At 55.7% G+C, this 25827-nt stretch overlaps 1 protein-coding gene across 3 annotated transcripts; it reads left to right on the top strand.

Moving 5' to 3' along the window:
• The first annotated feature begins 1546 nt into the window (after positions 1 to 1546).
• KRT80 (keratin 80) lies at positions 1547 to 25813 on the top strand. Of its 3 annotated transcripts, none has more exons than XM_044941765.2 (9): positions 1547 to 2094; positions 8193 to 8401; positions 12955 to 13015; positions 13284 to 13379; positions 21584 to 21748; positions 22246 to 22371; positions 23001 to 23221; positions 23679 to 23734; positions 25378 to 25813. In XM_044941765.2, exons 1-9 carry the CDS (start codon positions 1795 to 1797, stop codon positions 25425 to 25427), a joined length of 1284 nt encoding a protein of 427 aa, XP_044797700.2. In that variant the 5' UTR covers positions 1547 to 1794; the 3' UTR covers positions 25428 to 25813. The 3 variants fall into 3 exon arrangements, with proteins under 3 accessions (XP_044797700.2, XP_044797702.2, XP_006058537.2); XM_044941767.2 differs by having other exon boundaries at positions 23832 to 25813; XM_006058475.4 differs by having other exon boundaries at positions 1548 to 2094; positions 23867 to 25813.
• The last annotated feature ends 14 nt before the right edge of the window (positions 25814 to 25827 follow it).

Raw genomic sequence — 25827 nt, 5'->3', positions numbered from 1 at the left:
AGGTAGGGTGCTGAGTTCAACCACACACCATTCAGATACCAGGTCAGGGAGGCTGGATGGACCATGCAAGTGGGTGCTGAATGGGGGGAGGGCTAGCATGTCTCACGGGTGGGGGCACCAGACACCCCTGCAGTGACCCCATCACCCAGAAGTGTCTCAGCAGCCCACCCCCAGCATCAGAGCCCGGAATCCAGTCTAGGGATAGACTCGTGGCTTCAGGACAGATTCTTGTGTCTCAATGAGCCAGAAATGCCCACTGTGCAGGACAGAGCTCTGGGAGGCAGGGGGCCTGGACGGGGCGATATGACCCAGGCAGGAGCTCTCATCTCCAACCTGTCTCCCTCAGTCCCAGAGGGGACTGAGATCTCTCCACCCCTGAACACCAGAGTCTGTCCCAGACACGCTCCTCTCTCTTCTGCAGCACCACCACCCAAGCTGGTGTGCCAGGTCCAGGGAGGGCACACAGAGCCATCCAGCCAGGCCAAGATCATCCAGGAACATCAGGGCAGGGAGGAAGGAAGAGAGAGGCCCCAGAGAAATGGCAACTCCTTGGAAGTGGAAGAGTGGGGCCTCTGGAAATCCAGGAAGGTGGAAAGAAATGCCCTGGCCCTGGCTGACCCCTCTGCCACCCCATCAGAGGCTCTGGGGGAGCAAATCAGAGTCTGTGCTATTTACACTTCACATTTAAGATGAAACCAGGGTGGAGAAAGGAGAAGAGGAGCCGGAAAAATAGGAAGGGGTGGGGGAGGAGACAGAGGCTCCTTCTCACAGCCCTGGGAGCAGAGCGGCACTTGACCAGGGCCCTCTGCCCTCCAGGCTCAGCTCCCAGAAGGTGGGCTCCGGTCTCAGCCACTATCCTCGGAGGGCTGGGTGCCCACCCTCTCCCAGATTCTCTTCATGTACCATCTCCTGTGGGGTTGGTATATTCACCCCCATTTAACACAAAAGGACAGAAGTCAATGAGCTGGCTGGAGGCCACGCCAGGGGCGAATGCTGAGTCTCGAACCAAGTCTCAGTCATCCAAAGACAACTGCTCTTGACCATGTATTTCCTCTCCAGCCCCTGAGACAGGGGGATGCACGTAATAGGTGATTAATAAATAATAGATCAAAGGCAGGAAGAAGGGAGAGCTGGGGGAAGAAAGAATAAAAGAGGAGAAGTCAGGGAGACTCTTAAACGCAGATAGAAAATAAACAGTCAAGGTGCTATTTTCCAATGCCAGGCTGGCACGGTGCCCAGGACGGCTGCCCTACACTTGGGAGCCCAGGGACTGCGCTTGCCTCATCTTTTCCAGAGGTATGTAAGCCTAGATACGTCAGCCTTCAGGTATGCAATGAGGTCTGCGGTGAGAGGCATTGCTCCCTTGCTCGCTCGCTCGCGCTCTCTCTCTCTCTCTCTCCTTCCTTGTTGAATCTGTCCTTCCTCTGGCTACCTCCCCACCCCCAGCCAGCCAGCCAGCCCAGCCCAGTCCATGTCCCCTTCCCCTGGAGCCAGGCAGGCTTGGTTGGGAGGCCAATGACAATGAGCAGCCCCCTCAGCCTGGTGGATTCCTGCCCGGGGAGGAGATGGGTACATGGTGCCGGGGGGAGGGGCGGGAGCCGCATCATCTAACAGGTTGGTCTGGCTGGGAGGGGAGGCGTCCCGCCCTCGTGGAGCTAATGAGCACTGTGCGACAGGTGTCTGCTCCTCAGTCCCCAGCCTGCCCTGCCTGCGACGGGAGCAAGCCACTGCCACCCCACAAAGGCTCGCTCGCCGGTCCCTGCGCCCTGCGCGCTCTGGGACCCGGGGGCTGCGATGGCCTGCCGCTCCTGCGTCGTTGGCTTCAGCAGCCTGAGCAGCTGTGAGGTGACCCCGGCAGGCAGCCCCCAACCTGCGACCGCCGGATGGAGCAGCTGCGGGGCCCCCGAGCCGGGCTTCAGCTCCCACAGCCTCACAGGCTGCTGGGCAGACAGCACCGTCCCCAAGGTGACCGTGAACCCCAGCCTGCTGGTACCCCTGGATCTCAAGGTGGACCCAGCCATCCAGCAGCAGAAGAACAACGAGAAGGAGGAAATGAAGGTCCTCAACGATAAATTCGCCTCCCTGATTGGCAAGGTGAGCAGAAGTGGGGGGAGGGGTCCCCAAACTAAGGCCAGTCGGGCTGGAGCAGGTGGCTAAACTCTGTAACTGCCCCCAGCATCATGCCCCACCCCCGCCCCAGCCCAGCCAATGGGAAGCCAGCGTTGCCAACTTCGGGCCTAGCTTTGAGCTGAGAGAAGCAGAAGGGGGAAGTCCCTAGCCATCCCGACATGGGAGAGAAAAGGACGTCAGGATGGCCTGCCTCTGAGGGATGTCTGGATAATAACGCACTGCATGGCCTGGGGTCACCCTCCCCGCAGGCAGGGACTAGGGAGGGGCTCTGAGTGTGACCAAGAGGAGGCCCCCTCTTGGGAACAGCTGATGGAGGCATGGGCTGCAGTCAGACTCCACGGTGGACCGACAGGGCTCACCTTCCTGTCCAGGCCATTGGATCTGTTCAGCTTCCCAGGGTCGGAAGCACCAACATGGGCAAGGGGACCTGTGGGGCAGCTGGAAGGAAGCTGAGCGACATGGGGTACACCTGTGGTTCCTCAGGAGCTAGGAATGCGGGGGATGGGTGCTTCGAGTCTGAAACAGGCGGCCAGCCAGTCTTCCATGCCCTGACCAGAGTAGAGTGATTGAGTCCCTTGCACCTCACTTCCTGGACCCGCTGCCATGACCAGCATTCTGGTCTGGGCGCTGGTGTCAAGCCCTGACCCAGGGCAGGGGCTTCAAGAGCTCCAAGGAAGTCCTGTCCACCTCCCAAACCTGCTCCTCATTCACCTCCTGCAAGAAACCTCCCATGACCAGCCCTCCCAGCTCTGCTCCCTCCCGCCCTGACTGAGAATAATAGATAGTAACAGCTACTGTTGATTAACTGCTTACCCTGAGCTAGGAACTGTGCTGAGTGCATATTTATTTCTATTTCCCTCAACCTTAGGAAAGAAGTTACTTCTATGGCCATTTTACAGCTTTCTCACTCCCCGCTCCTTCTGCCCCGGGCTGGCTGGGTCCTTCTCTGCCCCTTGCTCTCCCTGCCTCTGTGTCCCTCTACACATAGTTGGTGTCCTCCACTAGGTGGGGGCTCACCGAGAGGGGCAGGGGGAATGAAGTAACAGACCTGGAGTCCCAGCTGGATTTCTGCCCCCACTGCCCAGCGCTCCACAACGGCTGGTTCCCCGGCCGTGCCGATGGGGAGACGGAGCAGCCCAGAGGCAAAGCGCCTCGCCCAAGGTCACACAACCAGCAAGGTCTGGACTTGAACTCAGGTCTGTGAGACACAAAGCCTCTGCAATGGGAGTCATTTCTCCCCACCTCGCCCCCACATCTGAGTGCCCAGACCAGCATTCCTGCACCCACACCTGGGGTGCCTGGGGTAGGGGTGTGTAGGGGGAGTGACAACTGGAGAACAGCCATCCCCTGAGCTGGAGCGTTCCCCCCATCACCCCTGGTGGCTGCACAGCATTCAGACTGCCAGGCGGTCCACCCTAGGAGAAGAGCCTGCTGCCCGAGGGAGGCAGGTCCCTGCAGAACCACCTCCTCTCCAAACACAGCTTAATCCCTTAAAAGGAATGCTTCATGAGCTATGTAATTTGGCTTCGATGGGTGGCTTTTCTCTGTGAACGCCAGGGCTGATATCACCCTGTGCCTCTGCCATGGGGACAAGGAGGGGTGTGTAGGCACAGGGAGGGGCCCGAGGGGTCTGGGTTCTGTTCCCAGAGTCAGGGCAATGCCCTCGAAGGTCTTTAGAAAAACTCGAGTTTCCCAACCCCTAGTTCAAGCCTTGGCCTTGAGACCAGTGCTTTCCATGGTGGCACGCAGGGAACTGGGGGTGCCAGCCCCTTAGGGATCCTGATCACTGGAGCTCTGCCCAAGGAAACCCAACTGATCCACCAACTCTATGGAGAAAGTCTGCTATTTGCTCATATCCCTCCTTGAAAAGACCACGAGGGCCCAAGTGGAAGCAAGCAGAGGTTAGAATGTGAAACCCGGAGTCACATTTCTGGGTTTGAATCCCAGCCTCACCTCTCACGTTTGTGTCATCTCAGGGAAATTATTTAACCTCTCTGGGCCTCAGTATACATTGGTGTCATGGGCTTGTCAGAATCAAATGGGATCATTTCTGAAAAACACATAGAAAGCCCTCACCAGGTACCAGGTGTATTCTCTGTTATATTGAAAAGGCCATACATGGGTCCAGCCCAGGGAACTCCAGCCCAGGGCATTTAGTCCCTGCCAGGCAGGAAGGGCTTCCCAGGTGGTGCCAATGGTAAAGAACTCGCCTGCTAATGCAGGAGGCATAAGAGACATGGGTTCAATCCCTGGGTCAGAAAGATCCCCTGGGGAGGGCATGGCAACCCACTCCAGTACTCTTGCCTGGAGAATCCCATGGGCAGAGGAGCCTGGTGGGCTACACAGTCCGTAGGGTCGCAAACAGTCGGACATGACTGAAGCGACTCAGCTCGCATGCAAGCAGGAAGGAGCCTGGGAGGAAGGAGGGAAGGGCCCTGCTGGAGGGTGAGGTGGGGGAGCTTAGTGGGTAGGGGTGCAGCCTGGAGCTGGAAAGAGCTGCAGGAGCCCAGGCTGAGATGCCATCACCAGTGCAGGGGTAGGGTTCTAGGCAAAGAGAAGAGACTGGCAGGGTGGCCCTCCCTCCGGGGCCCTCTGAGGCACCCAGAGAAATCAGAGATCATTGAGGAAGAGCAGGAGGAAGAGGAGAAGGGTTGGCAAGGAGACCCACAGGAGCCCCCCAAGGGGCCCTGGAGCAGTGACAATTCTTTCACTTGCAGGCTGTTTCCTTGGGCAAGCCACTTCCGCTCTCTGTGCTTCAGATTCCAACTCCCTGCTCTGCTCCTGCTCCGAGGGTAGCCTTGACTTCATGCCAGTCAAGAGACTAGTACAGCTGCAGCCATGAAGAAGGAGGATGAGCAGAAGCAGCAGCAGGAAAGGAGGCCAAGGGGGTAGCGCGAGGGCCATGCTGACAGCAGAGGCTCCAGGCTGGGCCTGCAGCTGCAGACACCAGAGGCGGTGGAGATGGGACAAGAGGAAGCATTGCCAGAAGTGCCTAAGGAGGCTGTAGGGAAAGGACCCAGAGGGGTGGGCACAGTGTCTTCCCTTGGCCTGTGTAGCCTCTGGAAGCCCCCGGGGCCACCCCCCTGCCTGCACGCAGGAAAGCACGAAACAGCCTTTCCTGATGGAGAGACCTTGAGGCTCCTGGGCAAAGCCAAGCTGAGGCTGGAGGCAGGGGATCTGACACCGCCCCCGTCCTGAGGAAGCACCAGAGGCATCACTCTGCATACTCACCTGCCTGGGCTGTGGGCCCATGGGTTGGCACATGCAGCCCCCCAGATAGTCAGCCTCCCTTCTGAGGAGGGCCCCAGCCCAGCCCAGCCCAGCCCATGCTGCTCAGTTCCCCACAACAGAAAGTATGTCTCTCTCCACCCTCGTCTGGGCCTGCTTTTGAGCCGGAAGGCCCACGACCCTGGAGTTGAGTCACAGTGAGTTCTGTGCTTCTGAGCCTCAGTTTCCTCAACTGTAAAATGGGAAGCAGGTAGACCACAGGCTTGGTCTCCAAGGCCCCTCCTAGAGCTGCTGCCTAGATCAAAGGGCAAGGGGTCAGCCAGGAGAGGCAGAAAGAGGAACGAGAGGGGAGTGCTTGGCAGCCTTGACAGGTTGAAAGAAGTGAAGCTGGCACCTCACAGGGTACTGGGATTTCCGGCCCTCCCTCGCCTTTGTTTCCAGAGGGAGGAGCCTTTCAGCATGGAAGGTTCTGGGTGGGGGGTGAGTTCTCATCCCCACCCACTGAGACAACAAGCAACTCCCCCAAGTAAAAAGAGGCTTCCCTAAATCCCCTGCAACCAACAATGCCCTCTGACTAGACTGGCTGGCCAAATGCATACCGTCTCCCAGCAGGCGAGTACCGAAGCATAGGGTATCAAAGTAAGACTATGGGGAGGACTTCCCGGTCCAAAGGGTTCTGTGTTGCTTATGGGTGGAGGAGGGAGCCTCACATCTTTTGTCTCAACCCTACCCTCAGTATAAATACGGGGCTCCTACTTGTCAAAACGCAGGGCAGGTGGAGTGAGCAGAAACCTCCCACCACCCCCAGCAATCCCTCACACACGCAAGTACGACAGAACCCCTCTTGACCGCATCCCTACTGAACCTGTTTGGCTGCAACGACAGCACACAGCTTAAAGTCGGCTTCAAGCAGAATTTACCAGTACAAATGGGAGTTACGGAGGGCAATGGCAGCCCACAAACACCACTGTTGAGTGTTCCCACAGATGTCGTCTCCTGCAAGTGTCCAAGGGGCCTCCCCCAGGGCATCAGAGATCTCAGGGAAACCCGGGGATGTGGGTAGGGCAGACAGAGAGGGCGAGAGCCCACCTGGCACCCAGGTGCAGGAGGAACGGGAACACGAAAGTCCAGAGTTGGCAGCCGCCATCAGATGGGCCTGTCAAGAAGCTGGGCCACGGAGTTGCTGTGTGAGCCTGGACAAGTCACCTGACTGCCCCGGGTCCCCATCTCCTCCTCTATAAATGAAGGGTATAGACCAGCTGATCCAAAAGGCTGGTCTGTGGTTCTGGCTCTTTCGGGCTGTGATTCTGGGAGCTGGTGCCAGCAGTGGATGGAAAGACTTTTGGCTGCTCACTGTGGTCATAGGAAACATAATTGAGCTGGTTGTCACAACGCTATCATGACAACCGCCTGCCCCATTCAGGAGCTCAGCCCCAGCCACCCATCTTGCCTCAGTGGCCCTAGCCACATCCCAAGAGGCATGCAGATGGCTCTCAGTCTGACGTTGAGGGTGGTAGATGAGGACAAACGAGAAGCAGATACACCAAGTGTCAGATATTGGAGGGAAGAGGGGAGGCTTCCTACGGCGGGGTGCTGGGAGCACATGGAATGGGGGCTGGGATGGTAGGAAGGAGAATGACGCTCAAGGGAGAGGCTGGGCCTGGAGAGGACAGCCAGAGTGCAGAAGAGGGAGGGGGACTCCCAAGCTCCGCTGGGCTGAAATGGATGGAGGGAATAAGAGGACCCAAGAGGGACTCTGCCCTCCTGCTGGCCGGTGGCTGGGGTGGGAGCCATTCAAATTCCTGCAGGATTTGCAAATCCATGCAAAACCCTCTGAGCAGGAGGGTGTGAAGGATGCAGAGTTTCAGAGGAGCCCTGGGTCCAGAGCGCCCCCAGGCTTTGTCCTCAAGGCAAGTCCGGCCCCAACTAGAGGCAGAAGCCAGCCCAGCGAGGGTAATGGGGCCCCTCAGAGAACTTGCAGCAGACCAGAGGCCTGTGGGGCAGCGGCTCAAAGATTCTACACCTCAAAGTGCTTGCATTCCACTCCTAGGCCTGCTGCTTGCTAACTGTGTGACCTTGGGAGGGTAATTCCCACCCACCCCCCCCCCCCGTGCCCTGTCTTGTCATCTGTGAAGTGCAGCTGATAACAATACCTTCCCCAGTGGGTTGTTTGGGGGTTTGAGTTAAAGATGTCCAGCTCAAAGAACAAGGCCGTGTGTACAGCAGGGACCACACGAGCATTTGCTATTTGTTGCTCCAAAGCACCTCCCCAGGTTTTTCTCTCTACAGGTGGGCAGAGCAAGTGACATCAACCTTGACTTCCAGCTGGGGAAACTGAGGCTTGGACAGACCTCAAGTCCAGGGATGTTAGGAGAATTAGCATTTAAGAACTAACCAGGCCCTACCCTGTGGTTTCCAAAGCTAGATGAGACCAGGCTTCTCTAGGTGGGTGGCAGACAGGCCTCTTGACACCCCACGTTCCCTGGGGTCTCCCACCCAAGCCCCAGGCGGCCTGGAGAACCTGTCATATGTGGGCACCTTCACAGCTTGGTCCCTTTTCCCTCATCTCGCTGGTCCTGCCCCTCCTGTAGGAAACCTTGGCTAATTGGCTGTGCCTCTCTGGGATTCTCAGATGCGCCCCCCCCCCCTTATCACACCATCTGCAGTTGAACGATCAGTAACTGGAGATGCCACCTGAAGGTGCTGAGTGAGGGCCCCAGGCGGGTGCCTCTTGAGTAGATGAGCTGCCACGTCCCATGGAGGCCCCCGGGGGGGTGGGTGGCACTGGCGGGGGCACACCTGGCCCTCTCACTGCCACTCTCCCACTCTCCCAGGTGCAAGCCCTGGAGCAGCGCAACCAGCTGCTGGAGACCCGCTGGCACTTCCTGCAGAGCCAGGACTCGGCCACCTTTGACCTTGGGCACCTCTACGAGGAGTACCAAGGCCGGCTGCAGGAGGAGCTGCGCAAAGTGAGCAAGGAGCGGGGCCAGCTCGAGGCCAACCTGCTGCAGGTGCTAGAGAAGGTGGAAGAGTTCCGGATCAGGTAGGGGCGCCCTATGAGGGCTGAGGGTGGGGACCAACCTTCACGCGTGGGGGTAAGGTCCGGGGGCCCAGGCCAGAAAAAGAGAAAACTTCTTTGAAAAACCAGTCTTTAGTCCATACGTACTTACTAAAGAGCTGCAACGTGCTAGCGGTATTCTAGATCCCGCGAAGACGAGGCAGTGAATCTACAGCTACATCCCAAGCAGTGACCCTTACAACAAAGCCAGTCTCACGCTGGCTGACAGCTAGGCTGCGCTTGCCAGCCTCTGGGCATCGCAGCCCTGTCCCCGACCCACTCCCCTTGCGCCCAAGTCCATGGGAAATTGTGTCACTAGCGAGAGCAATAGATGGGCTCCTGCTTTGGCTGTAGCTTGAGATTTTGAACTCTCTTGAGCTGAAAAGGGAAGGGGGTAAGGGAAGGCAGGGGGCAGAAATGATGAGGTTTGTATGCATAAAGAAGCAGCCGCCTAGAGGTAAGACAGGCCTGACCTCAATGGCAGACTTGGGGTCTAGAGAGACAAGGAAAACACAGACTGGGGAGACAAGCAGCTGGCAGGCAGAACAGCCCAGCTGTTAAGGGTCTGGGCTTAGGTATGACTGTGCCCCATGGGAGGGGGTTACTCCTTGCCCATACCCCTCACCATCTCTGTGACCTCGGACAAGCTGCTTCATACACGAACCTTGTGCCCTCCTGTGTGGAGTAGGAAAGGTGATGGTTGATACCAAGCTAAGGCTGGTGTGAGGAGGAAGCCAAGAGTTTGGCATGGCTACTGGAGGATAAAAATGGCCACTCTTCTGCCCCCCGAGAAGGCTCCATGCCCAGCACAAAGCAGTTTGCTGCACTGAATTGGCCAGTCTAGAAAGGCAGACCAGTTAACTTCAGTAGCTCAAAGGAGAGGTGACCTTCTCTGACCAGACAATGGTCAGGGCTTCAAGGACAGGGAAGCTGGGCCAGAGCAGAGAGGCTGGTCTCTTTGCTGGAGGCCCCCAGCCAGAGAGAAGGAAGGACAGGGTGCGGTTGAAGCAGCCCCTACCTTCTGCAGGACTTGGGTCAGATCCAGGCTTTGTGATCTGAGGTAAGGCCCAAAGCCTCCCAAGACGGAGGGCGGAGGCAGCCTGTCAGGAGTCCTGGGCTGTGGCACAGCCTTTCCTCGCGGCCTCTCTGCGTGGCCTCCCCTGCTCAGACCACATGCAGAAGGAATGGTCACACAGGAAGCTTTTCCCTCTCTGGGGACCTCGGTTTCCTCATCTGTGGATCTGGCTGGGCCCCTCCCTGACCTGGGTGGGGGGCACTTCTCCCCCTACCCTGCCCTTCCAGGTCCTTGGGAAATACGCAGGGAATTAGACTGCCCATTCTGACGGCGACGAGGGAAATCTCATTGGTGCGCCAGAACCCAAGACTCAGTTCATTGATACATAGCAGGTCCTTGGCCTACAAAGGATCAGAGAATAGCAGAGCTGGGTGTGGACTTGGATTCTCCTTTTATGGAGACAGAAACAGAGGCCCAGAGAGGGTGGGGGCTTGTCCTTAGTCACACAGCCAGGAGTACAAAGTCCCATCCCTCGCCTGGCAAGCTACTGTGTGAAGCTGCTCCCAGGAGAGCAGCCGGATCGCATCGTGGAGGCACTTTGTAACTGGAAGTTCTGTACAAATACTGCTTGTTGTTTTAATCTGGTTCAGCCCCCTCATTTGGCCCACTGCCTGGTTTCCATCTGCTGCCTGATTTTACTGTTTAGGCTCAAGGCCTCTCTTCCCCCTCTCTGGGTAGGGAGCCCACTGAATTGGGGAAGGTGAGGCTGGAGGGTTTCTGGGTCTGCAGGCCAGAGCCAGGAAAGCTGCAGCCTGGCTGTGCAAAGCCTGGGGCCCCCAGAAGCCAGGAGACGCCAGACCAAGCCCTGACAGGGAGGGGTGTACTTTGCCTCTACAAGGCCGATGAGATCAGCTTCACTCCTAGAAATAAACAAGTTTGGGGGGGGTGGAGAGGGTACGGGTGTGACCAGCTGAAAAAGGCTGAGAATGGGTTTGGGAGCTGGCGGCTAGCATACGGGCAGGGGATTGGAAGTGAATGGGGGACATGGCGTTGCATAAGCCTCTATAGGAATGGAGACTTCTAGAAGCTCTGATGTAGCAGGGACCTCAAGGATTAGCTGACTATCCCCTCTGTTTACTAGGGATGAAGCAGAGGCCCAGCAAGGGGAAGAAACTTGCCCAAGGACACATAGCAAGTGATTCAGGAATGTTGTGTATGATTGTGCAAGCTGTCTAGGGGTGAACTGGGATTGAATTGCAGTGGAGTCGATGAGAAGGGCGGTGGGAAAGCTGAGAAGGGCAGTGAAGGGTAAGCAGAGGTGTGGCACCTCAGAGGGCTCCCCCTGGACAGCTCTCTCCAATGTCCTGTTCCCAGGCAGGCAGAACTCTGTTATCAGAGGAGAGGGGAGAGGCCAGACGCAGGGCTGGCTTGGGGAGGGCCAGTCAATTTGGGCTTCTCAGCTTGGAGCTCCCAGACCCCTGTCCACAAGTCAGGAAATTTTTCCGAGGCCCCCAGATCCCAGAGGGAAACTTGTTCAGGTCAGCCCAGCCCTAAGCATTTGTGAAGAGTGTGAAGAGACCTGCCCACTCCCTCTGCAGTGAGGATCCCCATGGTTTCTTTCTGGAAACGCTGAGAGAGAGGGGCTGAGCTGGGACATGGTGTTGGTGAAGGTGAAAGTCGTTCAGTTGTCTCTGACTCTTTGCGACCCCATGGACCGTAGCCCACCAGGCTCCTCTGTCCGTGGAATTCTCCAGGGCAGAATACTGACGTGGGTAGCCATTCCCTTCTCCACGGGATCTTCCCAACCCAGGGATCAAACCCAGGTCTCCCGCATTGCAGGCGGATTCTTTACCGTCTGAGCCACCATGGAAGCCCTGGTGTTGGAGAGGATGGAGATAATAATAGCAGTAGTTCTGGTGGGCGTCACGCACCTTTGTAGATGCTTTATGTGTTCATTTATTTAATCCTCATGAAATTAACATTATTGTGACAAGGGCACGTAGAAGGAGCCTATCCAAGGTCACATAGCTACTTAGCAAGAGAGCCGGATTTGAGCCCAAATAGTCTGGCTCTGGAACCCCATTCTTAACCAGCACATGACTCAAGCTTCAAAGCCTCTCTCTGAGCCTCTGATCTGTGAAACAAGACCAAGAGAACACCCCTGGCTGGGGGCTCTGAGGGTCACAGGAGAGGCATTTTGTTTGCCTTGGAAGGCTCCAGATTACAGACCAGTCTCCCTGACCCATAGCACCACCCTGTCCCCATGGCCTGCACCCTCAGGGACCCTCAAAGATTCTGGAAGCCCGCAGTGGCCAGGGAGAGTGTGGACCCTCCACATACTGAATTTCAGGGAGCTGAGTGCTCTGCAGGCTCTCGTCCTCTGGGGTCTGCTCCCCTTAGTCCCTCTGGGAGGCTAGTGAAAGAGAAGGCCTGGGGGTGGCAGGTCCAGCTACCTGACGTGGGTGATGGGTGATGCTGCCCCTTCTGTGAGGTCAGGGACTGGGGCAGGCAGGCGGCTGTAATTAGAGCCACCAATGATTCAGGCATTCCCTAGAGAGGAGGAAAGGCAACAGGAAGCCACAGAATCCCCACGTTGGTTGGGGCAGGCAGAGCTGGGATGGGAAGCATGCTGCAGGCAGACATCCATCCTGGGGGCCCAGAGGGTAAGGTCAAGGATCCAGGGATCCCATCTCCCCACCCAGCAGTGTCCTGGTTCTGAACACGAGGTGGACTCGACACATCTCATCACATGTGTAAGGAGGAGACACATCTGAGAAGAGAGGGAACACAGCTTTGGAGTGCTGGTGAATTTCAGCCCCTATGACGCACGCACTCATGCACGTGCACACATGCACACCCCAATAGACAAGGGAGGGGAGGAGTTTCTTGCCCTGAAACATATGGGGGGGCCCATCTGACTGCAAAACCCATGCCTTCCTGCCCTCTCTCCAGAGGGAAGATGGCTTAGTGTCCTGCTGTCTAGCAAAGCAGTGGGAGAAGCGTGGGGCTTCGGGGAAGGGTGGAGTTAGGAGAGGATGACGTGAGCAAGATGCTTGGAGCAGACACTACAAAAGGCACAGCTTGTTTGAAACTGAGACTCTCGGGGGAGGAGATGGGATAAAGATAAGGGAACAAAAACGTCAGGGTAAAGGGACTGTGCAATCAGGAGAGGCTTCCTGGAAGAGATGAATGTGGAGCAAAGCCAGGAAAGGGGCAGATGCCCCTGGGAGAGGAATGGCTGGTCATCAGGAAGGAAGCATGGGGGGCAGGATGCCTGCTTCCCCAGAGCCAACATTGTGGTATCAGGGAGGAGAGGGGACATGTCATAGAGACAAGGGGCTGCATCCTCCTCAAGGAAGGGACCCCTTTTTTCTAACTGCCACAAGGCACCAAAGGGATTGCAGAGGCCTCAAGCTCCACCCAAGGAGGGTTAAGCAAACCGTTGCCAAGTCCACCACATCCAGCTGAGCAGGCTCTGTGTGTGTCTCCCTGGCTCCCCTTCTCCTCCCTCCCCACCTCCCAGGTATGAGGACGAGATCTCCAAGCGCACGGACATGGAGTTCACCTTCGTCCAGCTGAAGAAGGTAGCCTCCCCAGCTCACCCCATGGGTTCCTTCCCCAGGGACCCTCTGCCCTCTTTTGCTCAGGATCCCCAAACAAAGGCCCCACAGGCCGAGTCCCAAGACCACAGGCAGAAAGCTAAGTACCTGTCCCTACCCTCCTCCAAGGCTCTGAGCCAGGTCTCTGGGAATCTCCCCCATCGTATTCAGGAAGTAAAGTCCCCCTTACCACACCCCTGCCCTGGACCCCTCCATTCCTTTTCCCATCATTCACCACTGCTCCCACCCCCAGGACCTGGATGCAGAATGTCTTCGACGGACAGAACTGGAGACCAAGTTAAAAGGCCTGCAGAGCTTTGTGGAGCTGATGAAAAGCATCTATGAGCAGGTGAGAAGACGGGGCCGGGGTCCCGCTGAGCCAAAAGCCAACTGGTCCCCGGGTAAGGGATGCAGGGGAGGCAAAGGTGTCCAGTGGGTCGTGGAAACTTCAGCAGGCGCTCACTGTTGCTGGCCACAGATGCAACAATTTCCTACACCCCTTGTGTGCTGCAGTCAATAACCCATGTCCCCTCGTCACTCATCTCGTGGAGCATGGCAGGTTCCCACAAAGCCTCTCTCAGGGAAAGCCCCACCTTCGTGTGTTGGGGAGCACTGAGAGCATGAAGGGGGCCCAGGTACATCCAGGGCAGGGTCAGGAAGTGGCCTTGGAGTGGTGAGCCAGGAGGCTTTGAAGAGTAGTTCTTATTGAACTAATTTCTCTCTCATCCCTGCAGCTTAAATTGCAAACACCCACAGCTCTAGCTCTCGTAGGCCTGCAAGGCACCCTCCCCCACTTGGGGATCATACAGGGAAGATTTATAGACAGATTCTCTGGTAATCAGACAATACAAACTTCTGCCAGACAAAAATGACTCAGGAAGGACTTCCCTGGTGGTCCAGAGGTTAAGACTCCTTGCTTTCACTGCAGGGGGCATGAGTTCAATCCCTAGTCAAGGAACTTAAGATCCCACAAGCCATGTGGTATGGCCAAAAAAGAAAAAAAAATCCCAGTCCCAGTAAATGCAGACAGAGGAGCCCCCGGACACATTCTCATTTGTCCCTAGGTCCTCACTGTCCCTGGGGGGACAGTAGCCCAGCAAGGCCTGTCCCACAGCCAGTGCCACCAGCAGATGAATTCTGGGCTCTGCCCCTTGGCAACATCTACCTCCTGGGCTTCCTTTGGGATGTGTGTTCTCCTCTCTATATTCCCCATCTTCTCGGGGGTGAGGAGGCTGATGGGGTGATGCTTGATTCAGCTACAAGTAGGCAGGACCATTACTGAGTGTGACGGGGCACAGCAGCCTGTGTGCTGTAAGCCGCTGGTGCCAAGCTATGGCAATGCAGCCCAGGGCAGAGCAGGGGTCAAATCCACCGCTGCAACCAGAAAGATCTGCTCGGGTGGCCTGAAGGGCTGCTGACCCTGTGGAGAGGGAGACTGGGCCTCGTGGCTACACATGGACCTTAGACCTCTGTGCAGCCGTGGGAGGGAGCAGAAGAGAGAACCTCCCAACCCTTGCCAACATGAGGGAGGCAGCCCTCATGGGCAGACCACCCCAAAACGCTTCTTGTCCCCGGCAGGGTCCTCCACGGCCGGCCGAAGCCCTGAGGGGCTCACCAGGGCACCGTGCCCACTGAGTGGCTTGGGAAGTGGGTGAGAGCTTCCTCTGCCCACACTCACCAGAGCTGGTACCGCCCAGCAGACGTCAGCAGGGCCACAGTTTCAGGGCCTCCAGCCCATCCTGCTCGCCAACATCTCAGGGAGCCAGGGCCAGGCGGAGGCCCTAGGGGTGTAGAGACATAGCTGAGGAAGGCTGGGCATAGCCAGCCATATACCTGAGCACTGAGGAGACACACCTGCTCAACTTCTGGGCCCCACCCCACAGCAGGCTGCCGACTCCCTCTGGACTTGGCAGCCCTTGGGCCCCAATCCTGACTCTACCTTTTTTTTCCCCGCATTTCTGTGACTTGGGGCAAGTTATTTCTCCTCTCTGTGCCTCACTTTCCTCATCTGTTAAATGGGGAGAGTGATAGTAGCAGGTTCATCATGCTGTGATGGGGTAAATCACTTAACAAATGTTTATGGCATGCCTGCTAGGTGCCACACTGACCTCACAGCTGTGAGCCAGGCGGGCAAGTTTCCTGCCTTCAGGAGAGCACAATTTAGCTAAGAGGGCACAGGTGATAGGCTAATAAACACATCTGGACAAGATCATTTTGGAGGGGAAAAGTTGCTGGTATGCAAAGAAACTGGGCCATGCCTTAGTGCTAGAGGGGTTAGGGCCATGTGTCTCTGAGGAGGGTGAAGCCCCAACCTGGAAAGATCCAATTCAGCAGAGACTTGAAAATGCTTCAGCAGAAGGAAGGGCTGTGTGAAACACCTGAGATGGGAATGCTGTGATCCTGGGAGGGAAAACGGCAGCTGTGCCTAAGACAGAGTGGGCAAGGGCCAGGTCGTGCAGGGCCGGAGGCCCAGGATGGGGTGTGGACATTATTCTAAGCAGCCTTTGTACTTAGCAGCCCTTGGTGGAGACAGAGGCGGGGTGCTGTTGGAGGGCTGCTGTGGAGAAGGGGCCACAGTGAATGCAAGAGTGCATTATTACACATGCGTACATGCTCAGTCACTCAGTCGTGTCCGACTCTTTGTGACCTCAATGACTGTAGTCCGCTGGGCTCCTTTGTCCATGGGATTCTCCAGGAAAGAATACTGGAGTTGGTTGCTGGGCCCTCCTCCAGGGGATCTTCCCAACCCAATTATTACATATACATTCTATTATGTTATATCATATCACATTGTATTTATACTATATTATATTGATACCTGGAGAAGGCAATGGCAAGCCACTCCAGTACTCTTGCCTAGAAAATCCCATGGATGGAGGAGCCTGGTGGGCTACAGTCCATGGGGTCACCACGAGTCGGTCACGACTGAGCGACTTCACTTTCACTTTTCACTTTCACGCAATGGAGAGGGAAATGGCAACCCACTCCAGTGTTCTTGCCTGGAGAATCCCAGGGACGGCGGAGCCTGGTGGGCTGCTGTCTATGGGGTCGCACAGAGTCAGACATGACAGAAGCGACTTAGCAGCAGCAGCAGCATATTGATACTACCATATATTATAACATAATGTATGTAATGTAGCATATATATAGTATATATTATTATATAATGTGCATTATATATAATGTGTAATAATAAAATATTATTTTCTATATTGTATACTATATAATCATATTTTACTGTTTTATTTCTAACATTAATATAATATGATAATAATATATTAATTAAAATAATAAAATATGATTATATAGTATATAATGCCAAAAATAATATTTTATTGTTATTACACATTTTATAATGCATATATATACTATATATATATATAAAAAACAATAGCAGTTATTATTGTTTTGGGTGGCAGCGAGGTGGCAAGTTGGTATCGGGACATGAGGTTTGAGTTTCCCTCCACGTACCTCCGCAGGCTGAGAGGGCAACACCGACCCATAAAGATTCCCCATACCAATGGGTCTCTAAGCTGGCCCTGCCTAGTAGAAATATAATGCAACCCACATAGGTAATTGTAAGTTTTCTAGGAGTCACATTTTTTTTTTAAGTGAAGAAACAGAAAGAAATAATTTTAATATATTCTATTAGGCCAATATATCAAAAATATGATTATTCAACAAGTAATCATTATAAAAAACGAATGGGCTATTTCACACACGTTTCCCATTGTAAGTCTTCGAAATCTGGTGTGTATTTTACACCTCCGGCTCATCTCAGTTCTGACCGGCCACGTCTCAAGTGCTCACGACCACACAGGGCCAGTGGCTACCCCATCGGACAGAGCAGGTCCAAGTAAAGAAAGGTGCCAGCCGTGCCAGTTCGGGTGGAAGAAACACACGGTGGGATGTGCATAGCCCCGGGGGGGCCAGGCACTAGTCTCAACTTTGGAGTAGATACAGAAAAAGCACTACTGTATAGCCCTCCCCAGGGCCCCAGGACACAGCCCTCCCTCTCCCCAAGACACACACGCAGGTCAGGATATGTATGGAAAGCCTGTCCCAGAAGTCAGTGACTATAGGCTGCTCAGGGCCTCGTCTACACACTGCACCCACCTGGGCAACACCCCTTCCCCTCACCTCCAGGGATGCTGACTGGTGACAGCACCCTGGGGCTCCCACTCCCCCTCAGCTTCCAGGATTCACCCCAGCTCCCGAGTGCACTGGGGCCTGGCTGCATCCAGCCAGAAAGCCACCTGCCCCACCTGCAAACTCTGGTTCCAGGGAGATTAGCTACGCAATCTACTGACACGCCCCTGCGGCCAGCACACCTCCCGGGATACTGACCCCTACAAAAAGGACCTGGCCTGTCTATGTGCCTGCCTTCATGGTGTCCCAGGAGGCCACTCCAGGAACAGGCTGCTCAAGCCCTGGACACTTCCTCCCAGCTCCATCACGTTTTCCAGTCACACCAATACTTTCCCAGCTGTTGTTTATTGAGCACCTACTATATTCCAGGCACCAGGCTGAGCACTCTCCAGATGTAATCTCATTTAATCTTTCCAATAAACCTATAAAGTCGGGAAAATTATTAAGAGAGCACAGACTTTGGGGTGGCTTGGATTTGAATCCTGGCTCCATGATTATATGGACTTGAGCCGGTTCCTTTATTTCTCTATGCCTCGATTTCCTCATCTGTAAAATGGGGAGGACAATAGTATCTAGCTCATTGGCCCGTTGTGAGGATTTATTTTGCTAGTATATCCTAAAGCACTTAGAACAGTGTCCGGCACATGGTGAGTATTTAATAAATGTCTGCTGATTTCAATTCCATAATTATACCCACTTTTCAAATGGGCCTCCCTGGTGGCTCAGATTGTAAAGTGTCTGCCTGCAATGCAGGAGCTGCTGCTCCTGCTGCTGAGTCGCCTCAGTCGTGTCCGACTCTGTGCGACCCCATAGACGGCAGCTCATCAGGCTCCGCCGTCCCTGGGATTCTCCAGGCAAGAACACTGGAGTGGGTTGCCATTTCCTTCTCCAGTGCAGGAAAGTGAAAAGTGAAAGTGAAGTCGCTCAGTGGTGTCCGACTCTTAGCGACCCCATGGATTGCAGCCTACCAGGCTCCTCTGTCCATGGGATTTTCCAGGCAAGAGTACTGGAGTGGGTTGCCATTGCCTTCTCCGGCAATGCAGGAGACCCAGGTTCAATTCCTGGGTTGGGAAGATCCCCTGGAGAAGGAAATGGCAATCCACTCTGGCACTCTTGCCTGGAAAATCCCATGGACAGAGGAGCCTGGTGGGCTACAGTCCATGGGGTCACTAAGAGTCGGACACGACTGAGCGACTTCACTTCACTTCACTTTTCAATGAGAAAACTGAGGCTCAGCTAAGTTTAAAGACTTGGCCAGGGTTAACCCAGCTAATAAGAGGTGACATTATTCAAAGCCCAGTGCCGTTGAACACTACATTTTACTGAGCAGTACTGTTACCCCTCAGTCCCCATATTCCCCGACCTGGGGGGGCCACGATGACAATAGGCACACATATGGAGGCCTCCTCAGACTCTGGCTCCCAAGAAAAGCTCTAAACTTGAATCAACTTGATTCTTGCCCGCTTGGAGATGCAGATCCTCTCCAGCTCCCCCCACCCCATCCTGCTACGGTGGCAATCCCACACCACACAAGTCAGCATTGTTATGCCCTCTGCAGCCCGGCAGGGCCAGCATGTCTGAACAGGTCTGCAGATGATCCAAGCCCTCCACTTCCTGCTTCTGTTTACCAAGCTCGTGCTTACACTGGCTCTTTCCAGAAAGGACCTGAGGCTGCCCCATCAGCCGGGTTTCGCCCATCCTTTTGCTGCAATAGTGCCCTGTGCTCTGACGGTGCCCTGGCCTTCTCCTTGCCCATAACGAATGCCACCTTAAGCCTGGGGAAGAAGTGTCCCTGGAGAACTTTGTCTGAAACACCCCCATGCCTGCCAACCCCCAGCACATGGTGACCGAGGAGGCCCCAAGCTGCATCTCTGAAACTGGTTAGCTGCCAAGCCCCAGCTGGGATGTCAGTTCCATCTGGAAAATGTCAATCTCCAGTGAGGCCCCAGGGAGCAGAGGCGGAGCATGAGCCTGTGTTCCCACAGCGGGTGGGGTCTTCCCCCACTCTTGCTCAGAGATCTCTGTTAGATGTATTTGAAGATCAACCAAAACCCTCCATCACAAGACCCTCTAAAGGACAGCTGGCCACTGAGCTCAGGGTCCCACCAGCTCCAGGGTGGAGATCGGTGGCCTGCCACTGCTCAAACTTCCTTTTCCAAGAGGTGATCCTGATCACCAAGGATGCTAGTGGGCAGGGCCAGGCGGCGAGCAGACAGGGAAGGGGTGGCCTTCCTCTGCAGGCCTCGCCGCGGTCTCCAGCCGCAGGGACACAGCCACAGGTCAGAAGTAGCAACCTCTGCAGGTCTAGACTCCAGAGGTTCAGCCACAGCTTCTTGGAGCAAAAAGACAGATGAGGGTCAGCAGAGGGCCCAGAGTCAGAAACCAAGATTGGAATGCAGTCATGAGCCAAAAACAGAGCCTGGATCTGAGCGGGCCTCCTGATCCAATTGCCCCTTTTCAGGAAATAGAGAAGCCAGAGGAGCATGCTAAACACCAGCATGCGGAGCAATCAGGAAGATTCAGACTATAGGTAAGCAACCTGAGGTTTTCGATAAGAAAAAGACAGGGGGGAAATAAAAGAGACAGAGATGAAGAGAGTATCCACAGAATAAGAGAGACATACGGACCAATGGTGGTGCATGAACCTTGTTTGGATCCTGAATCAAACAAAAAAAGGTCCTTTTTTTTAGTTTTCTTTAATTTTATATAGGGCTTCCCTAGTGGCTCAGAGATGAATCTACCTGCATTGCAGGAGATGCCCGGAGAAAGGCATGGCAACCCACTCCAGTATACTTGCCTGGAGAGTTCCATGGACAGAGGAGCCTGGAGGGCTACAGTCCGTGGGGCAGCAAAGAGTCAGACACGACTGAACGACTAACACACACACACATATATGTGTGTGTGAAATGAGAACACTGGCCAAATCTTGATGACTGAAGGAAGGGTCGAGGATGAACTGTGAGCACCAGCAGTAGTAACTGTGCAGCCGTATCCCACCGCTCCCCCCTCCAGCTGACGCCCGCCGTGCCTCCCTGGGTGCCTGGCCGCTCTCCCTGCCTGTCAGGCTCCTCAGCCACCTGACTCACTCTGTACAATGCTGGCCACGAACACTCTGCTTACACCCATTCCTCCTTTCCGCACGGGGCCCCGCCCAGGCCCGAGCTACTGATCAGCACCTCCAGGAGAAGCATCCCAGGGCCCTGGAGGTGACACTTTGCAGCCCTTCCAAAGACCCCCATCCCCACTGGCTTTGCTACACACCTCTGAGCCTTCACTCGGGAAAGCGATCAGACTGCAGGGCATGACAGAACCATATGTGGGGCTTCAGCTCCCGTCCCTGCCCCTCTAAGGGAGTTTAGCAGGAGCGGCAAAGTTCTGGGTCCAGCCCCGCCCTCACAGCTGTTTCCATCAACTCTGGGTGCTGCAGCTTCTTCTTGTCTGTAATCTGGGGCTGACAGTTGAGCCAGCCTGGTGAGGATGAGACGTGGATATGCCTGGAAAGCACTTAGCACACACACTGCCTGGGCTCTCAGGAGCCCCCAGAGAAATGGGAAGTTTTACTGCTTCCAGGGGTCTCTGAGGACACAGGCTAGCATTTTCTAGGCAAAGAGGAGGACAGAGAGGAGGGGAAAGAAGGATCCCAAAGGACAGAAAGAAGACAAAGATACTGAGGCTAAATCCTGTCATTGCGGCTGGGCAAGCCCCTCAGCTGGACAGGGAGGGGCAGTGAGTCTCCAGGGTGACCCGGAAGTCACCTGGGCCTCCGCTGCTGGCAGGAGAGCAGGGATGCATGATCATCAGCCTCTGGTCCCCTCCTGCCCTCATCACTCACGGGCTTCCATTCCCACATGCATTCAGCAGGGACACTCCTCTGCCAGATACAGAGGCCTGGAGGTGAAAATGCCTCAGCCAGGCCCTCGAGGAGCTCCCATCCTGGGAGGGCAGGGGTGGGGGAGGCCAAGCTGCATAGCACTGAGCCTAATGATAGAATGCCCTCAGGCCCAGAGGTCCTGGGCCCTTTCCTCCTCTGCCAGGAGGAAGGAGGCCCACCCTGGGAGCAGACAGCAGTGTGTGTGTTGGGGTAGGGGGCAGTGCAGGGAGGGATGGTGGGAACTGAAGAGGAATTAGGCTTGCAGATGGGCCTCCAGAGCTGAGGGTCCCTCCCTGCCAAATCAGAGAGGAAAACCGACAGGTGGGTGAGTTGGGAGTTGGGGGGACTGCTTCTTAAGAGTACAAGCTGCTGCAGAGGCAGGGCAGGGGGATGTTTATCCTCTGATCATCTCTTCAGGGAGACAAAGAGAAGCCTGCCCTCCACCCATCAGGGAACGAAGAGACTATGGGGACTATGGCTGAGGGTCTAGCGCCCCCCACCAGCCCTGAGCCCCCATGTCTGTGCCCCATCAGGAGCTGAAGGACCTGGCAGCCCAGTTGAAGGATGTGTCAGTGACCGTGGGTATGGACAGCCGCTGCCACATCGACCTGAGTGGCATCGTGGAGGAAGTGAAGGCCCAATATGATGCCATCGCGGCTCGCAGCCTGGAGGAGGCCGAGGCGTACTCCCGGAGCCAGGTTTGGGACTGGCAGGCAGACTAGGGGGATGCAACCAGGGCAAGATGGGCAGCAGCAGAGATGGCTAAGGCCGCCTGCAGCTCTGGGTGCTGAGAATCCAGGAGAGATGAATGGCGAGACACAGGGGCGATGGAGCCCACAGCAGTGAGTTCACAGGCAGGGACAGAGAATGTGAGAGCCCAGCAATGTGCCGGGCCACAGGGGTGACGGGGACAGGGGCAAGCCATAGTCTGCACCCTTCAGAGGCTCACGGCGGTGCTGCCACCCAGAGACTCCAGTCCACGTGTGGGCATGGCCCTTGGGGCTCAGTCCAGGGCAGCCAAGAGAGGGATCCTGAGATGGACGTAGTGGAGGCAGGAGCAGGGAAGGAGGGAGACGCTGGCCTGGGTGGGCCACAGAGGAGGGGATGAAGCCAAGGGTGAGGAAGAAGGAGGGGCCAGGGGTCCTGGGGGGACACAGTGAGCTCCCCTGACTGCCACCCTCTCCCCGGCCTCTAGCTGGAGGAACGGGCTGCCTGTTCGGCCGAGTTTGGGAACAGCCTCCAGAGCAGCCGCAGTGAGATTGCTGACCTCAACGTTCGCATCCAGAAGCTCCGATCGCAGATCCTCTCCATCAAGAGCCACGTGAGTGTCCGGAGGACCCACCTGGGCTGGAGCAGGGCAGAGTGCGGGACACATTCTCTCTCATACCCTTCATACACACACGCTCACACAGGCTGTGTCGATGTGAGCCCTGGCTTTGTGACCCTGGACAGGTCACTTAGCATCCCTGTGCCTCAATTTCCTCATCTGTCCTTAGACAGCTCTGAGGACCACATGAGCTTGGCCAGTAAAAGTGCTCCATAAACTGGCCAGGGCTGTTGGAACATTGGAGGGTCCCCTACAAACACACCCAGAGCCCACCACCTGCCCCCAGGTCTCCCACCAACTCTATGGAGAGAAGCAAAGGGAAGCATAAGCCCCAGCTTCCAGACAGGACAAGCCTTCAGAGAAGTGCCATCCTGGAAGGACAGCTGGGACAGACTCCTGTGGAGCCCTGCCATATTTGGTAGCCTTGGGAAAGTGTCTCCTTAGGTCTAACTGAAGGGCCTCTTGCTGCGATGCACTCCATTACCATGCCCAGGAACGCCGTGCCGAGTCCTCCCGATGCACACTCCCACCAAGGACAGAGGCGGGCTCCTGGCCCTGACCCGCTCTCTCCCTCCCTCCTTGCTCACTGACCCCTCTTTCTCTCTGTCCTCCCGAACTTTCAGTGCCTGAAACTGGAGGAGAATATCAAAGTGGCCGAGGAACAGGGTGAGCTGGCCTTTCAGGATGCCAAGGCCAAGTTAGCCCAGCTGGAGGATGCTCTGCAGCAGGCCAAGAAGGACATGGCACGGCAGCTGCGCGAATACCAGGAGCTCATGAACACCAAGCTGGCCCTGGACATCGAGATCGCCACCTACCGCAAGCTGATGGAGGGCGAGGAGAGCCGGTGAGGAGCAGGGCCAGCGGGGTGGGCCTGGGAGAGGGGAGGACTGGAAGCCCCACGGGAAGCCAGTACCACCCACCCCCTCACCCCCAGCGTGATACTGTGAGCCTGGCAGGCCTGGGTTCATGTCCTGGCTCAGCCACTTACAAACTGGAACTTCAGTCCAATTTACTCATTTCTCAGTTTTTCTATTGGGAAAATGGACTGATGATAAGTATGCCTCACCTGTGCATACAATCCCATGTGCAAATACCTGCCACCAATCAGTGCTCAGCAAATGATAGCCGTTCATGCAGGGGAGAGGGGACAGAGCCGCCTAGCCAGAGTCACACAGCAGGGCAGCCCAGAGCTGGGAGGGACAGCCAAGAATTGGCCTCTGCCTGCCAATCCCCAGGCCTCCAATCCCAGGGGAGCTGAGCCACAGGTTCCCTTCACATCCCACCATCTCTTCCTCCCACAGGATGGACATGCCCTCAGCCACTGTGGTCAGCGCTGTGCAGGCCAGATGCAGAACTGGTGAGCCTGCTTGCCCCAAGAACCCATGGTGGGAGGGGGACGGTGCGGGGGATCATGGCCCTAAAGGCATGATATTAAATGCCTCCCAAACCTCCAGCCCCTACCCTGCCCCACCCCTTATGTTCCCTGTAGCTGTCTCCAAGCCCGGCCTCTCAAGAGCTCCCTCTCGGAAAAAGAAGAACAAGAAAGGCCCTGTAATCAAAATCACCGAAATGTCAGAAAAGTTCCTCTCGCAGGAGTCAGAGGTCTCAGAGTAAGGCCACTGTCCACACCCCAGGAGCCCCAGGCCACTCCCCTGCAGCAGCAAGGACATAAGCTAGACTCCAGAAAGCAGCCTGGAGCCTCTAGGTTGGGAAGGAGGCAAACCTGATCCTGAATGGAGAAGAGGGTTGAAAACAGTGACTGCTTTTTTGCGAGAATGGGACAGGACTGTCACCAGTTACTCAAAGTCACTCGGCTCCATATCAATATCTCACAGTCCAGCCTTCCAATATCTGAGAGGTCTTCCTGCCTGGGTAAATTGGAATTGGGGTTTTGCCTCCACCTCCTCGCACAACAGGGGGCTCTAACCAAGCTGCCTTTGACCCTTTGCCCAACCCTTGCCCTAAACTCACATCTCAAGTCTTGCGTTGCCTCTGACTAGGAACCAAAGTGAGTGCCCTCACTCCCCTAGCCCCGGCTAGCCTCGGACCAAGGGCTGGTGGGGACTACGTGGGCACCCTCCACTATCCAGAGTTCCTGGGGAGGCACCTGGCTTTCCTGCACCACCTGGGCTTCCCGGAGACCTGACAGTATTAGGGAGTGAGGGGAGGAGGCTCCCTGGGTGTTTGGGACCTGAGCCCAGAACTCTGAGATCAGCCCAGACCCCCATGCCCCTCCTCTCCTCCTGTGAGTCCCTCCCAGCAGGTCATGGTCAGAACTGGACAGCTGTCCAGCCAGCTCCCAAGCACTTTTTCTAGAAGCTTTTCTTGCCATGACAAACTCCCTGATGGGGGAAGTGGGAAGTGGGGGAGACCAGGCAGGAGAACTAGACCCTCCTTTCTCCTTTTTGTCATCGTGGGGTTCACCACCCTGCCTGGGGTCTGAGCTCTCTGCCTCCCATCCAGATGCTTCCTAGCCTGAAACCTGGTTTGGGTATGCACCAGACCCTGGAGACTCCTCTTGCCACCCTTGCCATGAAACTCCAGGCCCATTTCCCATGAGTCCCACTCCTGAGGGTCTCCATTCCCTCTATCAGGCCAAGCAGCCTGGCCCTCCCCTCCCCTGCACCCACACTTGTGGATCAGAGGTCCTTCCCGTCTTCCTCCTCCACGTCTGCCCCTCTGCTGCCAACAGGGTCATGAAGAAGGCACTGTCCGCTCAGGTCTGGGAACTTCTGAGCCCTTGAGGTCAGGTTGGGGGGCCCCAGTGACTAACTAAAGAGAAATTCTGCAGCAGCAATCCAACAAGAAAGTTTGGGGCTTAGAGGAACGCTCCTCTTTCATCCTCTTGGCTCTCGCCTTCAGGGCCTTACAGGGAATCTGGCAGCTCCACCTTCCCACCCCGTAAGCCACCTTCTCTTCCTCCCTTTCCTCTCCCTACCGCCCCCTTGCCTCACCTCCTCTGCTGGACCCAGTCTTTGATTCATTCATCTCATTTTCCAGGACCGGGTGGCCCAAGGACCTGGCGGCCCAAGGACCTGGCCCCCTTCTAGGCCAGAAGGTCCTCCAGGCCTGTTGGGGGCGCTGAAGGGCTATGGACGCTCAGGCCAGAAAGAACTCAGATATATACTTATCCCTAAAGTTTCAAAAGGGTGCTGATTGCTGCTTTTTCTCCACCTATTTATTGGTTTCCATGGGAGCAAGTCCTCAATGGGGATATACGATATTAAAAGTATATATATTATTTTTTCATAACTTATATAGCTTTTAACTTATTGCTTCCCTTCCTGTTTCTGCATAATCAATGCTATATATTATACTACCTGGAGAGACAGCACATGTTCTAGCCAACCCACCCCACTGGCTGACTTCTTGGGGGTAATGCCCCCTTCTCCCTGCAAAGGGATGAAATAAAGTGCTGAGATTGTTCATGGATAGAGCTGTGTGTCTGTC

This window comes from Bubalus bubalis, chromosome 4 (assembly GCF_019923935.1).
Source record: "Bubalus bubalis isolate 160015118507 breed Murrah chromosome 4, NDDB_SH_1, whole genome shotgun sequence".
NCBI classification, from domain to species: Eukaryota; Metazoa; Chordata; class Mammalia; order Artiodactyla; family Bovidae; genus Bubalus; species Bubalus bubalis.
This window is presented reverse-complemented; position numbering and strand designations above follow the sequence as displayed.